A 19,095-nucleotide genomic window follows, 5' to 3' on the forward strand; every position below is an offset into this window, starting at 1 on the left:
CATTTAGGCCTCATTCACACGGCAGGGTTTCCCGGCCGGGTGCCGGCCGTTCATAAATCGGCCGGCACCCGGCTGCATTAGGAATAATAGACCCCTAATGGGGCTATTCACACGACCGATTTTTTGACGGCCGGGAAAACCGCCCGTCAAAAAACAGGACATGCTCTATTTTCGCCCGGGTACCCGGCCGCCCGGCTCCCATAGAAGTCTATGGGGCCGGGTAATACCCGGCCATCACCGGGATGTGTCCCGAGTGACGGCCGGGTTTTCCGGCTCTTGCGCTCTATCTCCTCCTCACAGCACAGAGTGCATGTGAGGAGGAGGAGTTGATGCCATTCTGACGAATGGCATCGCTGTACACGGTGTGGCAGGGCCGGGGTGTACAGCAGGTGGAAGGGAGCGCTGCGCTGGCTCCCTTCTCCTGCTTGTTTTAAAAGCGCCCTGGCCCGGCAACACCTTTGATGGCGCCGCTAGTAGCAGAAGCAGCAGCTGCGGCTGCTACTACTGTAGCGACGCCACTATAGCAGAGCGGGGAGGTATCTCCCCGCTCTGCTATGTGCTAGCCGCACTTTAGCTCCTTGAAGGAGCGGAATCCCCGTGTGTTCGGGGATTCCGCTCCTGGACAGAGCGCTTGATGTCTCTGTCCATATCTGGGCAGTGACATCAGGGGAAACTCCTGAAGCGGAATCCCCGAACACATGGGGATTCCCCTTCAGGAGTTGCCGCTGATGTCACTGTCCGGATCTGCCCGGCCCGGCACGGATGCATAACTTTATGCAAACCGGCCGGGCAGAATGGCCGATTTTACCGGCCGGCACTCGGGCTTGGACCCGACCCGGTCGTGTGAATCCCGCCTAAGTATAGAAAAGATGTAACTACAATAATGTTCATAAATAACAGTCTGGAAATGTAACAACAAACTTGGATTTTCAAAATAAACAATTTAATCTTTCAGAAATTTCAAGTTTAAAATGACTAATTTTGCTAAACTAAAATACTTGAAAGCTTGCAATTTTTATTGTGAACCTCACCTAGCTTGTTTATAATATTGAGTCAAGATTTATTAATGAGAAATATTCTGGTAGGAACTTATTACTCAATAACAACAATCTACTTTTTAAATATCCACATTGAGTCAAGTGTTGGATTATCAGCCAATGCTGGTAGAACCACCATAATTTAAGCCTGGAGTTAAGTTTTGACGGTTATGCCATACAATATTCTATATGATGATTATTAATAATGAAATATTAATTACATCCTTAATTCTGCTGCTATCTTTACACACACACACACACGCGCGCGCGCACGCACACACGCACACAATTTAATATATGTTATCATATAATAATTAAAATCTAATAAGTTATTTGTGAATCAACTCATAAGTATTATCACTAACAGCAAGTGATTGGCTCCAAATTTGCTTTAAATCGGTTTGTCTTCAGCTGTATCTTTCAGGCCCATTATTGAGTTAAAACCTGGGTCCACTGGAAGATTCTTTAGTAAAGTACATGCAGTGGCCATTAAAAAGGTTCTCTGATTTGGACAATCCCTACTTGTTTGAAATGTCCCATAACAATAAACTGATCACAAAGTGTTCACCTGCTGGGAACCTCAGCGATCAGCTGTAATCTGTGGGGAAACCTGTCAGTAAGTCTTTAATTTCCTGCAGCGCCACTACAGGGGAAACTAAGCATTACACAGTGTTTATTCAAATCAATGGGATGTCTGTGTAATGCCGGACAGGACAGGTCCTCCAAAGTGAGAAAGACCCTTTTTCCAACCATTTTTTACTTTGACAAGGAGATGAGGCTCCTGAACAGAGGCCCCCTGTATTAACTCTAAATTTCCTAACAAAGTAAATAACACTGATTTTTGCGAAATTAGACGACCCCTTTACCTTTTAACCGTGATGCTCTACCATTGATCAACATTTTCTATATATTTTGTAAAATGTAGTAACCTTTATTTTCATTAAAAATAGACATATTTGTCTCTATTACAAAATGAAAGTAGATGTTATTTTAGTATTGTGGATTTCAGAGAAACCAAATAAATATTTAAGTTGGTTGCATGGGTTATTCTGAGATTAGTTTTTCCTAAAATGGATTTATACCGTTATTGAAATTAAAATCCCTGAGCAGCGTTATGGGCAATTTATTGGACATTGTGTATGCTTTTGGTGTGAGAGGAAACCAGAGAACCAGAAAAGAAACCCACACAAACATAGGGAGAATATACAAACCATGTAGATTGAACCCCAGGACCTCAGCGCTGAAAGGCAATAAAGATAACCATTGAGCCACTGTGCTGCCCACATGGAAGAATTTTCACAGTGGATATTGGCTTGTCACCTCTTAGGCTTAGTTCACAATCGTTAGGGCTCCGTTCAGGCGTTTCATCTGAGCTTTCCATCAGGGGAACCCATGAACAGAGCCCTGACTGAAACAAACGGAAACCATAGGTTACTTGAATACAATATTGCTTCCGTCAAAACGACGGAACTCTTGCACAACGGAGACAAACGGAAACCATATGCACTGGATCCGTCACCATTGAAATCAATGGTGATGCAAATGGAAACCTATGGTTTCTGTTTGTTTCAGTCAGGGCTGCGTTCATGGGCTCCCCTGACGGAAAGCTCAGACGGAACGCCTGAACGGAGTCCTGACGCAGATGTGAACGAAGCCTTAGCTACCAGTCCAGTAGATGAAGAAGACTTGCGCTGTAGGAAGTGTAGTACTATTAAGTTTATTACCGCAAGATGTATTCCAAAATCTGCTAAGATTGTCCCTTATTTGCACAAGGGAGATTGTGTAATACTGTCCAATAATTACGAATGATTTTTTGGTTGTTGCCAAGTTTATGTGAATCAATATGAATATGGCAAAAATCCATTAAGAAACCATTAAATATTAGGCCCAAATATTCTTGTGCATTGTTGTATAGTTAATACTGCCTTAAAATTAGATGATGGGCTCCAAATTTCTATTACTTCTATAAAGAGTTCTGGAAATGGCCTCACTGCGTGATATTCTTTAAAAGTACCCAATATACATTGAGTTAGTGTGGTAACCTCATATTAATAAAGTCAAATATATAATTCAAAGTTTCACCCTCATGGAAAATTATCTTTTTCATGAAAATGAGCGTACGGTGGGTAACTTATGGTTCAATGGCTTTACTTACTATTATGGCAATATTGGAATTCTTACATATCTCTCAACATTTTAAATAATAATTTCACCTCCTTGACTTTTAGTATTTTTAATACACATATTCCATTTTATAAATTAATTGATAATAGGATTAGAATTGGGAATAACGATTCGGCTACAACTTCTATTAGAGAAAAGAACATACTTCGGGAGATTTTTCAAGCATCTACGGCAGAATTCTTGCAGAAATTTTCCCCCAAAAAAGTGGTGTATAAGACTGGCACCAAATTTATTACATGTTCTAGACACTTTTTGCACCTGTCTCCATGGTTTTGAAAAGTGTCTAGAAAAAGGGGAGTGACTAAGAGGAGTCATAATATGCACCTGGGGAGGATTGTTTGTTTAGTTATACTCAAGTGCCCTACCAGTAGTTAATGTGCATGAATTGATGTATCATTACTTACTCATATTACCCTGAAGCTCTATACAATCTAGCATTAATGGCTCCATCTGGGTTTCTGTTAGGCTTTCAGGTTTATTATATGACAGGAATAGCACCGTCTGAAGCTTTGTTCCTGCCATAGAAACTAAAGAAATCCAACAGATCACATTAAAGTGAATGGGATCCAGCAGGATATGTCATGGTTCCATTATAAATGTGAACAGAGCCTTTTACCTACAGTATGTAATTATGAATCTAGGTAGACATATATCTTACATGATGTGCTACATAGGCATTGCTCATATCCCTTACAGCAGATGTGATCTGATACAGATTGCTCCGGGCAGCAGTTCCTTCTTCTGGTCCAACCTCTAGTACAAGAAGAGGAAGTTACGTGTGTGTGTGTGTGTGTGTGTGTGTGTGTGTAGTTGTGGATTTCTAGCCACAATTCCCTGCTTGGCAGTGATGGAGGCATTGTGGATGACAGTGGAAAGAATTATGGGGGAAGCGTTGTGGCTGTATCAAGTCATTGTGGGTTACACAATGGGGAGATTTTTGGCTGGCAATGGGGTAACTGTTGGCAAAGGAATAACTTGAAGCTCATGAGCCACAATGCAAAATCTGTAACGGGGTCCCCCACCTACCACATGCCATTAATACTGATGTCTTCTTGTATGGCAGAGGGGCCTTTAGGCACCATAAGTTACAAGGATTTGAGGGGCCACTGCTACCTCTGCACCCAATATGGGGGAACACTGTGTGTGCCACTGTAGTCTATGCACACTGTAGCAGCAACTGGGCGCTGGCAGAGGGCACACCATGACTGATACTGTATGAAATGGCATACTGTAGCTGGAAGTACATGGGTGCACACTCGGTCTGGCACTGTATGAAGTGCACAATTTCATTGGTACACTATGAGGGGCATTGTAATATCCATCTCAAAACTCAGTGGTGATTTTTAATATTCTTATAGTTTACTCCTATAGTTTATTTTATCGAGGGAATAAAGGGGTTTATCTAGTCAACACCAAAACACTGACACTGCATTGATTGACTCATGTTAAAATTAAGTAAACCTACAACTTGCAAACTGAATATCATAGCCTTGGATTGTGTCATTCCTCTGTTATTCCTCCTAAACATTTATGACTAGATTGACAATTGAGTGTTATCATATCCATTAACAATGGGGTGTGTCCTTACACAAAATGACTTTTCCCAGCCGTCTTGACATTGTCAGACTGTGTAGGGACAAGACTCATGACAAGGGGAATGGAAATTACCAGTTGCCAATTAATTTATCCATTTCCAGTAGGAATAACTGACGAATGGCACAACTTAAACTTATGATGATCAAGAATTGTAATTTTATAGGGAATACAAGTTTTTACTAAAACAGATACATCTGGAGAACTGACAGATCCTCTTTAATCCATTTGAAATACATAGGTTAGAAGATATCCTATTTATGTGTATATAAAACAGTTAGGACTCCAGTTGCAATAAAATTAGCATTAAGCATTACCACGTCCCACATGCAACCTCAATGTTTTGATATGGGGAAAAGATACGGTCAGATTTTGTGTCCATTGCAAGTTGCTCGCAAATTTTTTCCTTCATAAGCAAACATTAAGGTTGCAAAATGTAATGTCTCAATGATACTAAAACTCAATGACCAAAAGTCACCTAGGAGCCCTAGCCTAAGGGTTAATTTTAAATGGAATTTGTACATAGCTGGGGCAGATTGTGCAATGTAAATGTTTAATTTCCTTACTGAGCAGAATAAAAAGGTGGTACCAGGTTGTAATGTGCACAGAGCCTAACTGAACATATCAGTACTGGTTGTTGTATTTCATGTCCCCGTTATGGAAATTTCCTGACGCTTTAAAGCAGAACTTCTTCTTTTGCACCATACTCCATCAATATCTCTGTAGTAGCAATCTATGTAAAAGAGAAAATTTGATGAACAATTCCCTAGCTACCCATCTAAAAAAAAATTAAGAATAAAAAAAAAAAAAAAAAAATATAGGTGACAGTAAAAAAATAAATACAAAAAATAAATAAAGGTGACAATAGAAAAAAATAATTAAAATCTCCACATAATACATTGGCCTTTTAAGTGTCCTATCTTATACAAATATAGTATAGTCATGCAAATTTACTTTTGCTCTCACAGCTGAAAATGAAACACCAAGTATATGCCAAAGTTTTTCTATAACGTTTTATTATAAAATGTGTTTTTCATCCCACTTCCAAAAAAAGGAATAATAAGAAATAAGTCCAATGAACGTCAGAATGGTACGAATAATAACTACAACTCTACTCGCAATTAAATAAGCCCTAATGAAGCTTCGTCAAATGTAAAAAAAATAAAGTCATAGCTCTCAAAATGTGGCAACAAAAAAAAAAAAATGTTTTTAAAAGTAGTAAAACATAAATAGACTATATAAATTTGCTAAAAACTCTACTCAAAAATGTAACGTTTAGGTTTGAGTACAGTTAACTCCCACTCCCCTTTAAGGCGGATCAGTTAGCTTAAAGAGGCTCTGTCACCAGATTTTGCAACCCCTATCTGCTATTGCATGTGATAGGCGCAGCAATGTAGATTACAGTAACGTTTTTATTTTTAAAAAATGAGCATTTTTGGCCAAGTTATGACCATTTTTGTAGTTATGCAAATGAGGCTGGCAAAAGTCCAAGTGGGTGTGTTTAAAAGTAAAAGTCCAAGTGGGCGTGTATTATGTGCGTACATCGTTGCGTTTTTAATACTTTTACTAGCTGGGCGCTCTGACGAGAAGTATCATCCACTTCTCTTCAGAACGCCCAGCTTCTGCCAGATCACGCTGTGACGTCACTCACAGTTCCTGCATCGTGTCAGACGAGCGAGGACACATCGGCACCAGAGGCTTCAGTTGATTCTGCAGCAGCATCGGCGTTAGCAGGTAAGTCGATGTAGCTACTTACCTGCAAACGCTGATGCTGCTGCAGAATCAACTGTAGCCTCTGGTGCCGATGTGTCCTCGCTCGTCTGACACGATGCAGGACCTGTGAGTGACGACACAGCGTGATCTCTCGAGAACACGCTGTCTGCACTGCCAGAAGCTGGGCGTTCTGAAGAGAAGTGGATGATACTTCTCATCAGAACACCCAGCTAGTAAAAGTATTAAAAACGCCCCGATGTCACACATAATACACGCCCACTTGGACTTTTACTTTTAAACACGCCCACTTGGACTTTTGCAAGCCGCATTTGCATAACTACAAAAATGGTCATAACTTGGCCAAAAATGCTCGTTTTTTTAAAAATAAAAACGTTACTGTAATCTGCATTGCAGCGCCTATCTGCTGCAATAGCAGATAGGGGTTGCAAAATCTGGTGACAGAGCCTCTTTAATATTACAGGTTCAAACTACCAGTAGCCAAAATGGCACAAAAAAATGTTGTACCATTTGGCTACTAGGAGCACAGAAACAATACATTAGTCACAAATCTTATGAGTCCGGGGTATTCATAAGGAGAACAGTCCGCCTACCTCTCCCGCCCATAAGGACAGTGATTGACAGGCTGCTGTGTACACGTGCAAATACAGCAGCCCTTCTATCCCCTGCCCTGAGGGGCGGGGGAGGAAGGGAGAGGTGGGGAAAGAGCTCTCCGTATGAATACCCCTGATTAAATAACTATCGGACTGGTACATGTTCCAGCACTACGAGTAGCCAAATGGCACAACATTCTTTTTTGTGCCATTTTGGTTACTAGTAGTACAGGCCTGTAGCTGTAATATGCTGCCCTTATACAAGGCAGAATATTAAGCTGACAGATCCACATTTAGTAAAATATATATGATTTTGCAGCCTTATTTCATAGAGTAAAGCTGAGCTGCAATATTAGACATAGCCTACTGACAACAGTGGCACTGTTTCTAAAAATAAAAAAATAAATAAGCACACCCTTTTTTGTAAACTCATGCAGTCCCTTTAAATCTGACAAGCTTTACCATGGTGTCTTAACATTGGAGATTTACATGGAAAAGGTAAAGGAGTCAAAAAAATATCTACTACCATGCAGAACCTGAGAAATAAAATTTCTCGTGACAACCTCTGTCCCTCTGTGCAGCTTGGTAGGCACAGGGGTAGCTATACAGTTTTGAAAGATTTTGTGCAAACTAGAGCAACCCAGGGCATTTGAGATGTAAGCTTTCAGATTATATTAATGGGGAGAGAGAGGCTCTGTTAACATCATGGAAAGCTACAGCGCTGAACATAGCCATAGGCCCAAATTTACCAGATGGAGGCCAAAAGAGTGACAGGAAAGCCGTGCGGTATGGTATGCTTTACATTGTCACCAGTTGGTAAAATATACTACTATGTGGCTATACAGTGGCATATGTCAGAGCCTTACGGCAGAGGTATACGTCGCGGAATTCTTCCGACATGTACCTCCAAAGTATTGGCGTGCTATGAACAGTGCCTCAGGCTTTAAACATTTTTACATTCACCTATTGTTTAATCTCTATACTATATTATATTATATTAAGGAGTCCATTGGCTTATGAATGTACATTTGCTCTACTACGGTAGCACATACTATATACTTTACTTCCTAAAATGTCTAACCATTAATTTTGCCCCATGTTTATAGTACAGTAAAGGAGTTTTTTGGTTTCTAAAGATGAGATTTATTTTCGTTATCATAAAAATCCAAATTTTTTGTCCTGGGTTAATCAAATGGAAAATGTTTTTAATGAGAAACATTTTGAAAAATTATGTTTCCGAGTTGTATTTTTACAAGTCCTAATATTGTATTTATCTGCTTCTGAGTTATCTTGGTCTTCTACTCAGGGTAAAAAGGCTGCGAGACGGTCATGACAGGTGTCCATAGAGGTGCCTCCTAGCTTTCCATAAGCCTTGAAGGAAATATAAGTCACTGGTTGGTCTTCTTATGTATGTTTCTGTAACAATGTAGCTGGGTGAAACAAACTACTTTGGGCACTGTAATGGCTGCCAATAGTGGTTCTCATCAGACATCTGTTACCTATGTAGAGCAGTGTTTCTCCACTCCAGTCATGAAGTGTACCCAACTGGTAAGGATTTCAATAGAGAGATCACCTGTGTACTTATTACTTACTTAATGGTGTATTCAGGCCACCCACTATGCAGGGAACTGCATCATAGTCCCATTCAAGTTATTGCGGCAGGCTGCAGTAGCAGAACGTGCCGCTGTGCAGGAAAGAACTTAGAAGAAAAGGCAGCACTAAATCAGTACTTGCGGACGTTTCATTTTCAGGATCATTGGGGTCCCAAGAGGTGGACACTACTGGTCATAAAGTAATGAAATATCCTAGGGATATGCCATCCTTTTATAAGATGGGAATAACCCTTTAAAGCTATGTTCATTCCACATTTGGGAGCACATGCCAATAGCGTGTCCTTTTAGTATATGTTTGGCCAGTATATGTTTTTTTAAAAATAGCAGTCAATGGTAGACGTATGCAACTGTATAGGCATAAGGTAGCATACATTAGGGGCATACCATCAGCGGCACACTTCCAATTTGTACGTCAAACATAAAGCCTAAACAAGATTTGAACGGAGACTAAGTAATCTGTGGTATATGTACCGAGGCCTCAAAACATGGCCTGTTGGGGCTGCTTGAAACACAAAAATAATTGATGGAAGGAGACCAGTGTAGCTCAGAAATGGAATAATAGAATAAGAGGACAACTGGGAATTACATTTCTGGACCATTGTTTTATTTCAGGAGGAAATGTTCTTTATCTGTTTCATTTTTAAAACGCTGATAGAATAATAGGTATTGCCATCGAATTTAGTAAATATCTGAACGTAAAAAAAGGGCTGCATAATTTTGGTCAAAATAGAAACCATAACAATAATTTATATCATGACGCTATAACCTTGTGGCGTTGTTGTCATCATTTACCCTACTCAGTGCCGATATCTTAGTATTGCGTTGTGTCATGTGAAACTCGACCACACACTACCAACAATGAGGGCGAAACCGTGATATCTTATGAAAACATAATGAGCAAACAAAGCAGGTAGCAGAGAGAGGAGGTTATAATTGTCCTTCCGAATGGGGTTCCAGTAGATCAGGAGAAGCACACAGAACCAGCTGGGACCTCCAACAGCTCTTAACCATGTCAGTCACAATGTGCCAAACGATGGGCTTCGTAGTCTCAGCCCTGGGCTTTGCTGGCATCATTGCATCCACATGTCTGGATATGTGGAGTACACAGGACCTCTACGACAACCCAGTGACTGCAGTGTTTAATTACCAGGGACTATGGAGAAGCTGTGTACGACAAAGCTCTGGATTTACAGAGTGCCGACCTTACTTCACCATCCTTGGGTTACCAGGTCCACTTATTTTTCAATATACTTTTTTATTAGAATTGTATAATTTGTTTTATTGTGGTTTGTCTTTTAGCATTAACCTACTAAATTACATAAATTTTATATTTTATAAATTGAGTGTAATTTTAAAAAATAATAATTTATGAATAGAATAGTTTGGAATAAAGTGATAACATATATTGGCCAGCTAAGTATGTTTTTCACATGCTTTTTAAACAGCTCAGGTCTCCTCTTCACTTCTTGAGGCATTGTGTGGATTCCATTTATATAAATTTTTTGTTATTGCCACTTTTAATATCTACGGACAGCAATTATGTGTTAATATAGAAAATGTTATTAATATGCAGTACTAGTCATACTCCTGTTTATAAGATCTGGTGGAGAAAACTTGGCATAGTTAAACTGAGATTATGAAGTTCGCAAACACTACTTCACATCTTTCTCTGTTATTCGAATTCTAGTGTTTGGAAAAGCAAAGATGTAATTCACGAATATTGGATACAAATATAAAATCTGAAGAATTATTCTTTATTTTAAAATAATTGTGTTTATTTGATTGACTTCCGAGCACTGATCCAAAACAGCGCCCTGGTTGTGAATTTGCCCTTTTGTTCTACGAAACAGAACACATCTTATCACCAGTGATTCAGGCGTGCTGAACCTTATCAGACATATGAACGATATCAATGCAGTCCACACCCTGTCCTTGAATAGTGGAATTGTGATAGGAATTACTAGTCTCTTCTTGCACAAATGTTATACTGATATATTTTAACAGTTTTTTTTTTTTAATGGAAAGTGGGATAATCTACTTGTATAATCCACTACTTTTAGAAAATAAACATTCCCATTTTGTATAAATATATTATAGGAGTTATTATAAAGGAAATGTATGCCGGCCAACTTGCCTTTGATGTTGCTTTTATGTTCAGTCATTGATATACATTAGTCTTTATACATTATAGGATAGACGGGTAAGTTATTATTCTCTAACAAAAATACTGAAAATTTATGTAATGAAGTAGCATAAAAAGACTGTGTATACACTTATGAGAAAAATACTTGCCTGAAAATAAATACCATTCTTTAGACTCTATGAGGCTTTAACCCTTTAATGACTAGGTCATTTTTCATTTTTCACTCTTCGCGTTCCGAGACACATAACTTTTTTATTTTTTTAATGACATAGCTGTATGAGGGTTTTTTTTTTTGGGACGATTTGAGTTGTAGTTTTTAATTGCACCATTTAATGTACCATATAATGTACTGGGAAAGTTTGAGATTTTTATTTTTGGGGTCGAATGGAACAAAAATAGCAATTTTTTTGGGGGGGTTTCTTTTTAACAGCATTCACCCTGTGGCAAAAATAACGTTAACTTTATTCTGCAGGTAAATAAAATTCCGGCAATACCAAATTTATATAGTTATTTTTATGTTTTACTACTTTTACAATTAAAAAAATGTTGTTAAAAATAATTTGTTTTGTGTCACCATATTCTAAGACTCAAAACTTTCAAATTTTTCTGTCGATGGAGCTTTTTGAGAGCTTGTTGTTTGCGGGGAAAGCTGTAGTTTTTATTGATACCATCTTGTTTTACATATGACTTTTTGATCACTTTTTATTACATTTTTTTGTGGGAGATGAAGTGACCGAAAAAACCCATAAATTCTGGTTCTTATTTTATTTTTTACGCCGTTCACCGTGGGGGTTTAATAATGTTTTATTGTACTAGTTCGGACTTTTACTGACGTGGCGATACCAATGATGTTTTTGCTATTTACTTACTTTTCGGGAAAAGGAGTTTTTTTTAATCTTTATATATATTTTTTTTATCTTTATATATTTTTTTTTATATATAAAAAGACGTTATTTAACTGTTTTTTTTTTTTTTAATATATGTCTCCCCATACTGTGAGACTGGATTCACACGAGCATGTTCAGTCCGTAAAGGACGGAACGTATTTCGGCCACAAGTCCCGGACCGAACACACTGCAGGGAGCCGGGCTCCTAGCATCATAGTTATGTACGACGCTAGGAGTCCCTGCCTCGCTGCGGGACAACTGTCCCGTACTGTAATCATGTTTTCAGTACGGGACAGTAGTTCCACGGAGAGGCAGGGACTCCTAGCGTCATACAAACTATGATGCTAGGAGTCCAGCTCCCTGCAGTGTGTTCGGTCCAGGACTTGCGGCCGAAATACGTTCCGACTTTTACGGACCGAACATGCTTGTGTGAATCCAGCCTTATACTTGCAGGGCTTAAAGGGGTTTTCCACCTTCTGACAACTGATGACCTATTCACCGGATAGGTCATCAGTACATGATCTGTGTGGGTCCGACACCCGGACCCCGCACAAATCAGCTGGCCACGGAATTGCGGCCGAGCTGCAGCTTTGCTCCTATTCAAGTGAATAGGAGCAGACCTGCAGTTCTACAGCATGACCGCTATGCTATGTACGGTGCCAACTGCTTCCAGCTCCGTACATAGAATAATGTGCCATAACATCCGGTGCCCACAGGCCAACGTAGCAGCATAACGATGTGGGGTCTGGGTGTCGGACCCGCACCGATGATATACTAATGACCTATCTGGTGGATAGGTCATCAGATGTCAGAAGGTGGAAAAGCCCTTTAATACAAGCACAAAGCTGGCAGATCTGGGGCCTTCATTAGGCCCCCGTGTTGCAATGACAGGGCACTAGGCTGTCAGAGTAGGCCAGCAGTTACAGCAGGGTGTCAGCTGTATCCTACAGCTGCCACCCACAGAATATGGAGCAGGTGAGCAAATGAGCCTGCTCCATACAACCCCCCTCCCTCCCTATGACATGTTTGTAAAGGGTTTATTAGAAGCCATCTTGACATGAGAAACCATTAGAGAATCATATAGGGGTGTAGCTAAGGGGGGCTGGTTAACTGCGTCCCCTAGGTGTTCGGTGCCAGGAGAGGGGTGCAAATAAGCCAATGCCTTAACCAGAGTATTTAAATACAGGGCTAATGCAGCAAACCTATTATTTGTCCCAGGTAAAGGAAAGCCTAGCTACAACTATGGGACCATATCCATCCCATTGTCCATCAATCATGCAACTCTAAAATAATTGTTGCAGGAATTAATATTTTATAGACTATAATAGAAGCAGAGGAAAAGGCAAAACAAGAGAAATAACAAGACATCCTCTCTACTTTTAGGTTCACTGGGTTAAAGTGTTTATACATAACAGTTCAAGTTAGATGTATAATTTATATCCTTTTAAACTTCTCTTGTCCATGTCTTTCTATCATGTAACTGCATTACTGGGTAAATATAACAATAGCTAAATATTCTGTGTGCTAGAAATAAATCTTTTTCAGAGAATATCGTTAGCAACCAAAGCAACAAACACAAACAAATAAAAAAAAAAAAGGTGAAAACTATTAGAATATATTTTAGGACTATGTGTACAATACAATAAAATAATGAATATCTCCACCCATGGATGAAAACATCAACTATTTTGTATAAATGTAATGTTTTTTTGTGGCAAGGGCGTAACAAACTAGGGTAACAAGCATAGAAAGGTGGATGCCAAGGGGGGCACCTCCATTCAAGGTGTGATGCAGTTTATTAAGACTGAGAATGATAAAAGGGAAGAGTGAAAGGAAGTAGTGGAAAATTGAACTCAGATCACTGGGAAACCCCATAAATCAGTAAAATCAGAAAATGAGTGGAGATGAACTGGATGCTGATGTGGCCATGGTGGTGCAATTTCGGTGGTGCTCGGTCATCGGCTGATTGCATCGTTTTAAATAACCAAACTATTATCTTTGTCGGCAGCGCATCTTCCTGTGTAAACAGGGAGACACGCTGCCGACATGATAAAAATGTATGGGGACGAGCGATCGGAGTAACAAGCGCTCGTCCCCATACATAGCTCCTTGTGAAAGGAGCAAATAAGCGCCGATCAACAAGCTGTCTCGTTGATCGGCGCTCGTTTACACGGCCCGTGTAATATCACCCTAAGTCTTTTGCAGCCTGGGCTGTGATGAAGTGTCCTATGATTCTCGTTCCTAATAGTCATCCTATTGTACCAACTTCTACAATGAGTTTACATCTAGCTATTATTCATAGTCAGATAGTGAATATTTTATTCAGCTTAATGCTTTTATCTTTACAGCTATGTTCCAGGCAGTCAGAGCTTTAATGATTGTAGGAATTGTACTTGGGGCAATTGGTCTACTTATTTCCATCTTTGCTCTGAAATGTATCAGAATTGGAAGCATGGAAGATGCTGCCAAAGCCAATATCACCCTGACATCTGGAGTAATGTTCATTGTTGCAGGTGAGTTGTTCCTTCGTCCATTCTTTCTTTGTTTAGATCTCTCCAGTCTTATACAGTATCTCCCTAATAGCCAATATGAGTAATGTAGATTTTCCTCTCACACCTTAAAGCCATCTAGGCTTACACCCAATAGATTATGGGGGTAATGCACAATACCATTCATTTTCACATTCAACAGACCAGACCCGTTCTCAGAGGATGGAGATAGAGATAGAGTTATTTTAGGAATCAGAAATGAAAAATGACTGGGACAAATAGCCCTCAGATCAATAACTCTGAACCATTTTACCTTGGGAAAACCTCTGAAAAAATGTTTACCTCTTAGGGAATTTCTACAGCTAATTGATTGCTACTGTAATAGTGATGGCTCTGTCAAGCTGTATTCCAGTCAACCCCCCACCAGGTTCCAAGAAAATTGATGGTTGCGATTTCTTTCATGAAAACAATTCCAGTTCATATACCCTATTACAGCATAGAAACATCATAGAGGGGGTTTCCACACTCGGGATCCCCCTCTAAAAGCCGTAATGGAGAGTGGCTCGGAATGAGCAGCTTCCATTCTGGCGGACTTGTTGCCCGTGGCTGCCAGGAGTAGGACCAGAAAACAAAGGTTGCATTCTGAAAATGGTTGTCTTTGATGAGGCAATCACTTCAAGGAGGCCAGAGGAAGTTAGTCCTAACCCTCTCTAAAGACTTTCTCAGTTACTAAGAAGTTAGGGCTGTAGTAAAATGTGTTATAAGGTCACTTCTGGGCCTGACTATTGCTGACTATTGAGCCGATGTTGGAATTTCCCTTTATAATGACAAACCAAAATGCAAAACAACTGTATCCAAATGGTATAAGAAGTAATCATCAATTAATCCTAATAATCTTATCATTAAAAATAAAATCAAATTGATGTTCAGCAGAAAAAGTCTTGGGGAGATTTATCAATAGTGTTGTAAGATACATGAATTAGGGAGACGGCAAGTTGCATAGTATATTCGACGCAACTCACTGGGCATTTTGGATTTCTCTTCCAAATTCCACTTTATGGCTGATGTGACTATATACCAGTTTCTTTTATTACTCCCTATAGAAACATCCCTAGGTCTAAAAAGTCCCAAAAACATAACAATTTTTTTGCACCCCATATGCTTCCTTTGGTAAATTTTTTGATAGAATTCTAGCACATTTTGCCTAGTAGATCTCCCCCATTATTTTCTGGTGCATCTAGTTCACACTTAGGAACGTTATTGCTCTAAGTAGCAAACAGCAGTTTGCATGATACCTTAACATTTTCAACATCAGGATATAAGATCTTTGCTCTAAAAACATCAAATGAAAAAAAACATGACTGACTGGGCAACCAGTCATGACACTTCTTCCATTGACCTAATATGTTCTTTCTACTTTACTTATATGATTAATTTATTATTTCTAATAATTTAGTTTACATTTTGTCTGCGACAAGCATTCATAAATCTCATAATGTGGCAAAACTATGTAAAGGAAAGTAGAAAATATTCTTTCAATAAAATAAATTAACTATTTTTATTCCGTTTCAACATTCCATGTCCTAAGCACCAGGTATAACTTAGTTCTATAGATGTAAAACTACTGTAAATAACATGAGGTGTTAAATAATGATAATGTGATGGACACTCATACATGTTTGCTGAATAATATTTCATGAGACCATGTCATGGATCAATACGCACATATCTACAATGTAAATACAGGTATAGAAAGGCATGTGGATCTACCATACATCAAAAGCTTAAGTCCTTAACATCAAATAATAGAGAAGTGTTGAAAATATAGAATGAAAAGCAAATGCTTATATAATTACATCAAATAGTTAATATTATAGTCAACATGTAGTGCTGTTAAAACCCCCCAAAAATATGCTGGCATCTTTCTATCAAGCTTCCATTTGTATTCACCCATTTATTTAAAAAAACATTTTTACTACTATATTTAGTGGTATCAAAAACTTTGTTGTTAATTATAATTATTAATTAATGTCATCTTATTTGGTCTTTTGAAGGTCTTTGCTCCATAATTGGGGTGTCTGTCTTCGCTAATATGCTGGTGACCAACTTCTGGATGACCACCAGTAGCATGTATACAGGTGGAGCCATCAGTGGCATGGGAGGTATGGGGGGTCTCCAGACTCTTCAAACAAGGTAATTGTGATATTTAATTACCACTTACTTTACATCAATGAGATACTTAGGACACAAGTAAATGTTCCAGGAGCTTAAATGAACAATCCAGGAAAAAGTAATACAATGGGGCAGATTTATTACTGTGCCTGCGTCTAGAATGTGTCAAAAACTCTAAAAATGTTGGCGCATTTTATTATATATTTATTTAAGAAAAGATGTTTGCGCCTCATTAGGCACTTTAAAAACTGTCTATAAAGGGACGTGCCTTAGCGGGAAAGGGGCATAGCTTATAAAGTGCCAAGTTGCACCAAAATGAGCCAAAGTGAGCAAAATGAAAACTAAGCCAACAAAAAGTTGGCATAAAGAAGAGAAAAGTGTTTAACATGTCTAGCAAAATGTGACAAATTTATCATACAACGGGCACCTTTGTGATAAATTTGGTACATCTTTAGGCCTGGTCTAAGTTTATGCTGTCTAAGTTTATGCTTATCTTATACAGCTTAGTAAATCTGCGCCAATCTGTTAGGCCTAGTGCGGGGCTGAAGGGGTGGTGCATGACACAGTGATTCTCTCCTTTAATTCCTGTGTCATGCACCTCCCACTCTTGCCATCAGTTACTTAATTAACTTAATTAATCTTAATACAATGTGAAATATGTAGTTTTGAAAAGGTCCAAAATGATTTTTACTTTTAGTCGTTTTTTTCACTAGTTCTCGTTGTGCAATGCTCTATATAACTGGACATAATAACTCATCTGATTCTAACAATAGATATTATATTCTTGTATTTTAGATACACATTTGGGTCTGCTCTGTTTGTTGGATGGGTTGCTGGTGGCATAACATTAATTGGAGGAGTTATGATGTGTATAGCATGCCGAGGTTTAATGCCTGAGGAAACTAAGTAAGTCAACTTGTCAATTGAATTTTTCTTAATCAGTTCATTATTTTAAGTAACTTTCCTTAAAACAAATTACCAATAAGGACTTGTTTAAACACATTTATTGTACTCTTGCTTAACTGTGGGGCTGTAAGTTCAAATTAGTAGAACCGCGGGTGGTCCAGGTCTTATATCTGGAATATGGACAGTTAAATAAAGGTGCAATACACCCATCTGAAAGAGGACAAATGCTATTTTTAGAGAACAATATATTATATCCAAAAGATAGATGTATTGCAAGAGCAAGATTACTAAATACACTAGAAGGTAATGGACATATTTACTTATGACTAAGGCCTCATGCACACGACCGTGCTCGTAATTACGACTCGTAATTACAAGCACGGCTGGGCACGGCCGGCCACGGGCAGCCGGTCGCTTTTGCGAGCCGTGCTCCCATTATAAAGAATAGCAGCACGGCCCGTAAAATTAAAAAATATAACATGTTCTATTTTTTTAACGGCACGGGCACCTTCCCGTGAGAAAACGGGAAGGTACCCGTGACTAACAGAAGTCTATGGGCCCGTTATTGCGGGTCGTAATTACGACCCGCAATAACGGGTGTTTTTACGGTCGTGTGCATGAGGCCTAACCCAGTGATCTTCTTCTTAGTTGAGGGGCTTTATGTAATTGACCAAGAGCTACAACCATAAAATTATGATTCTCAGTGTGCTAATTGACTGGTACCCAACCAACGAGGTATATTCAGATGAATCCATTATCTCACATCTATTTACATGATCACCAGTTGGGTCAAGCCAAATGTGTAATATTACAACAATAAATATAGCTGCACCAATAGATATCACGTTATTATATGTGCTCTTTATTTTACTATATACTATATTTACTATATTCTTTATATAATAGTGCTCATCCTTTATTTGTCTTCTCTATAGTTACAAAGCTGTTTCCTATCATGTATCTGCCAAAAGTCCTGGCTACAAGACATCAGCATACGAAGACAAGAGCAAGAAATCAATTTACAATGAGTCTCGACGCAGCGAAGATGGCAAGAGCTTACCTTCAAAATATGACTATGTCTAACTTTCCGAATTACCCCCATTTATCTTTAGTGACATAATGTGTTAGATGCAAATCAAAGAGTTCTGTACCTGGCAACATCACCCAGCAAATCCAAGCAATTATTGTAAAAATGGTCAAGGACTTCTTTATTTGCATAGATCACAATCTTGAATCTCACATCATATATATTACCCCAATTTTAGTTCAATTTTGGTATTTTTATATATTTTTTTCTTAGCTGTACATTAATAATGATTTTTTCCTAGTTTAGACCATCACAACTGTTTCTTGTAATAGTCAATACAAGATCAATGTCAGTACAGAACACATATTAAAATGGACAAAAGACTTAACTTCTTAACACTTCTGCCTCTAGATAACCCCATTGCACTGACCACCTGTGATAGTATAGCATTACTGTGAGCTATGTAGCGGTAGATGTATTTCCATTGGATTGTTCTGCTAGGATTAAGTATATCTCTGTGTATTTTTCTTTTAGTATTGATATTTTTAGTTGAGACAAACCCGACAAAATGTGGCTACCGGGATGATCATCTGATCGTCCTGGATACCGGTTCGCCGAACTCCCGGCAGACAGCTAATTTTGCAGGGGAAAGCTGCAACCAGCCAGGCATTTCCCCTGCAGCAGCTGCTGCAGTAGAAAAACTGTATCACATGGCAGCCA

General features: G+C 38.9%; 1 protein-coding gene across 1 annotated transcript; it reads left to right on the top strand.

Annotated features, from left to right (window-relative positions):
* Positions 1 to 9,760: 9,760 nt before the first annotated feature.
* On the top strand, positions 9,761 to 18,499 carry CLDN18 (claudin 18). Its single transcript, XM_075863914.1, has 5 exons — positions 9,761 to 9,980; positions 14,130 to 14,294; positions 16,325 to 16,463; positions 17,238 to 17,348; positions 18,284 to 18,499. The coding sequence occupies exons 1-5, from the start codon at positions 9,761 to 9,763 to the stop codon at positions 18,429 to 18,431; spliced, it is 783 nt and encodes a 260-aa protein (XP_075720029.1). The 3' UTR covers positions 18,432 to 18,499.
* The last annotated feature ends 596 nt before the right edge of the window (positions 18,500 to 19,095 follow it).

The sequence above is a fragment of the Rhinoderma darwinii genome, chromosome 4 (assembly GCF_050947455.1).
Source record: "Rhinoderma darwinii isolate aRhiDar2 chromosome 4, aRhiDar2.hap1, whole genome shotgun sequence".
NCBI lineage: Eukaryota > Metazoa > Chordata > Amphibia > Anura > Rhinodermatidae > Rhinoderma > Rhinoderma darwinii.

What these genes read in the sequence shown, in the direction of transcription:
- CLDN18 (XM_075863914.1), top strand. Translation starts at nt 9,761, where the DNA reads ATGTCAGTCACAATGTGCCAAACGATGGGCTTCGTAGTCTCAGCCCTG. An exon ending in CTCCAGACTCTTCAAACAAG is followed by an intron (nt 16,464 to 17,237) that starts GTAATTGTGATA and finishes CTTGTATTTTAG; the next exon opens with ATACACATTTGGGTCTGCTC. An exon ending in TTAATGCCTGAGGAAACTAA is followed by an intron (nt 17,349 to 18,283) that starts GTAAGTCAACTT and finishes TCTTCTCTATAG; the next exon opens with TTACAAAGCTGTTTCCTATC.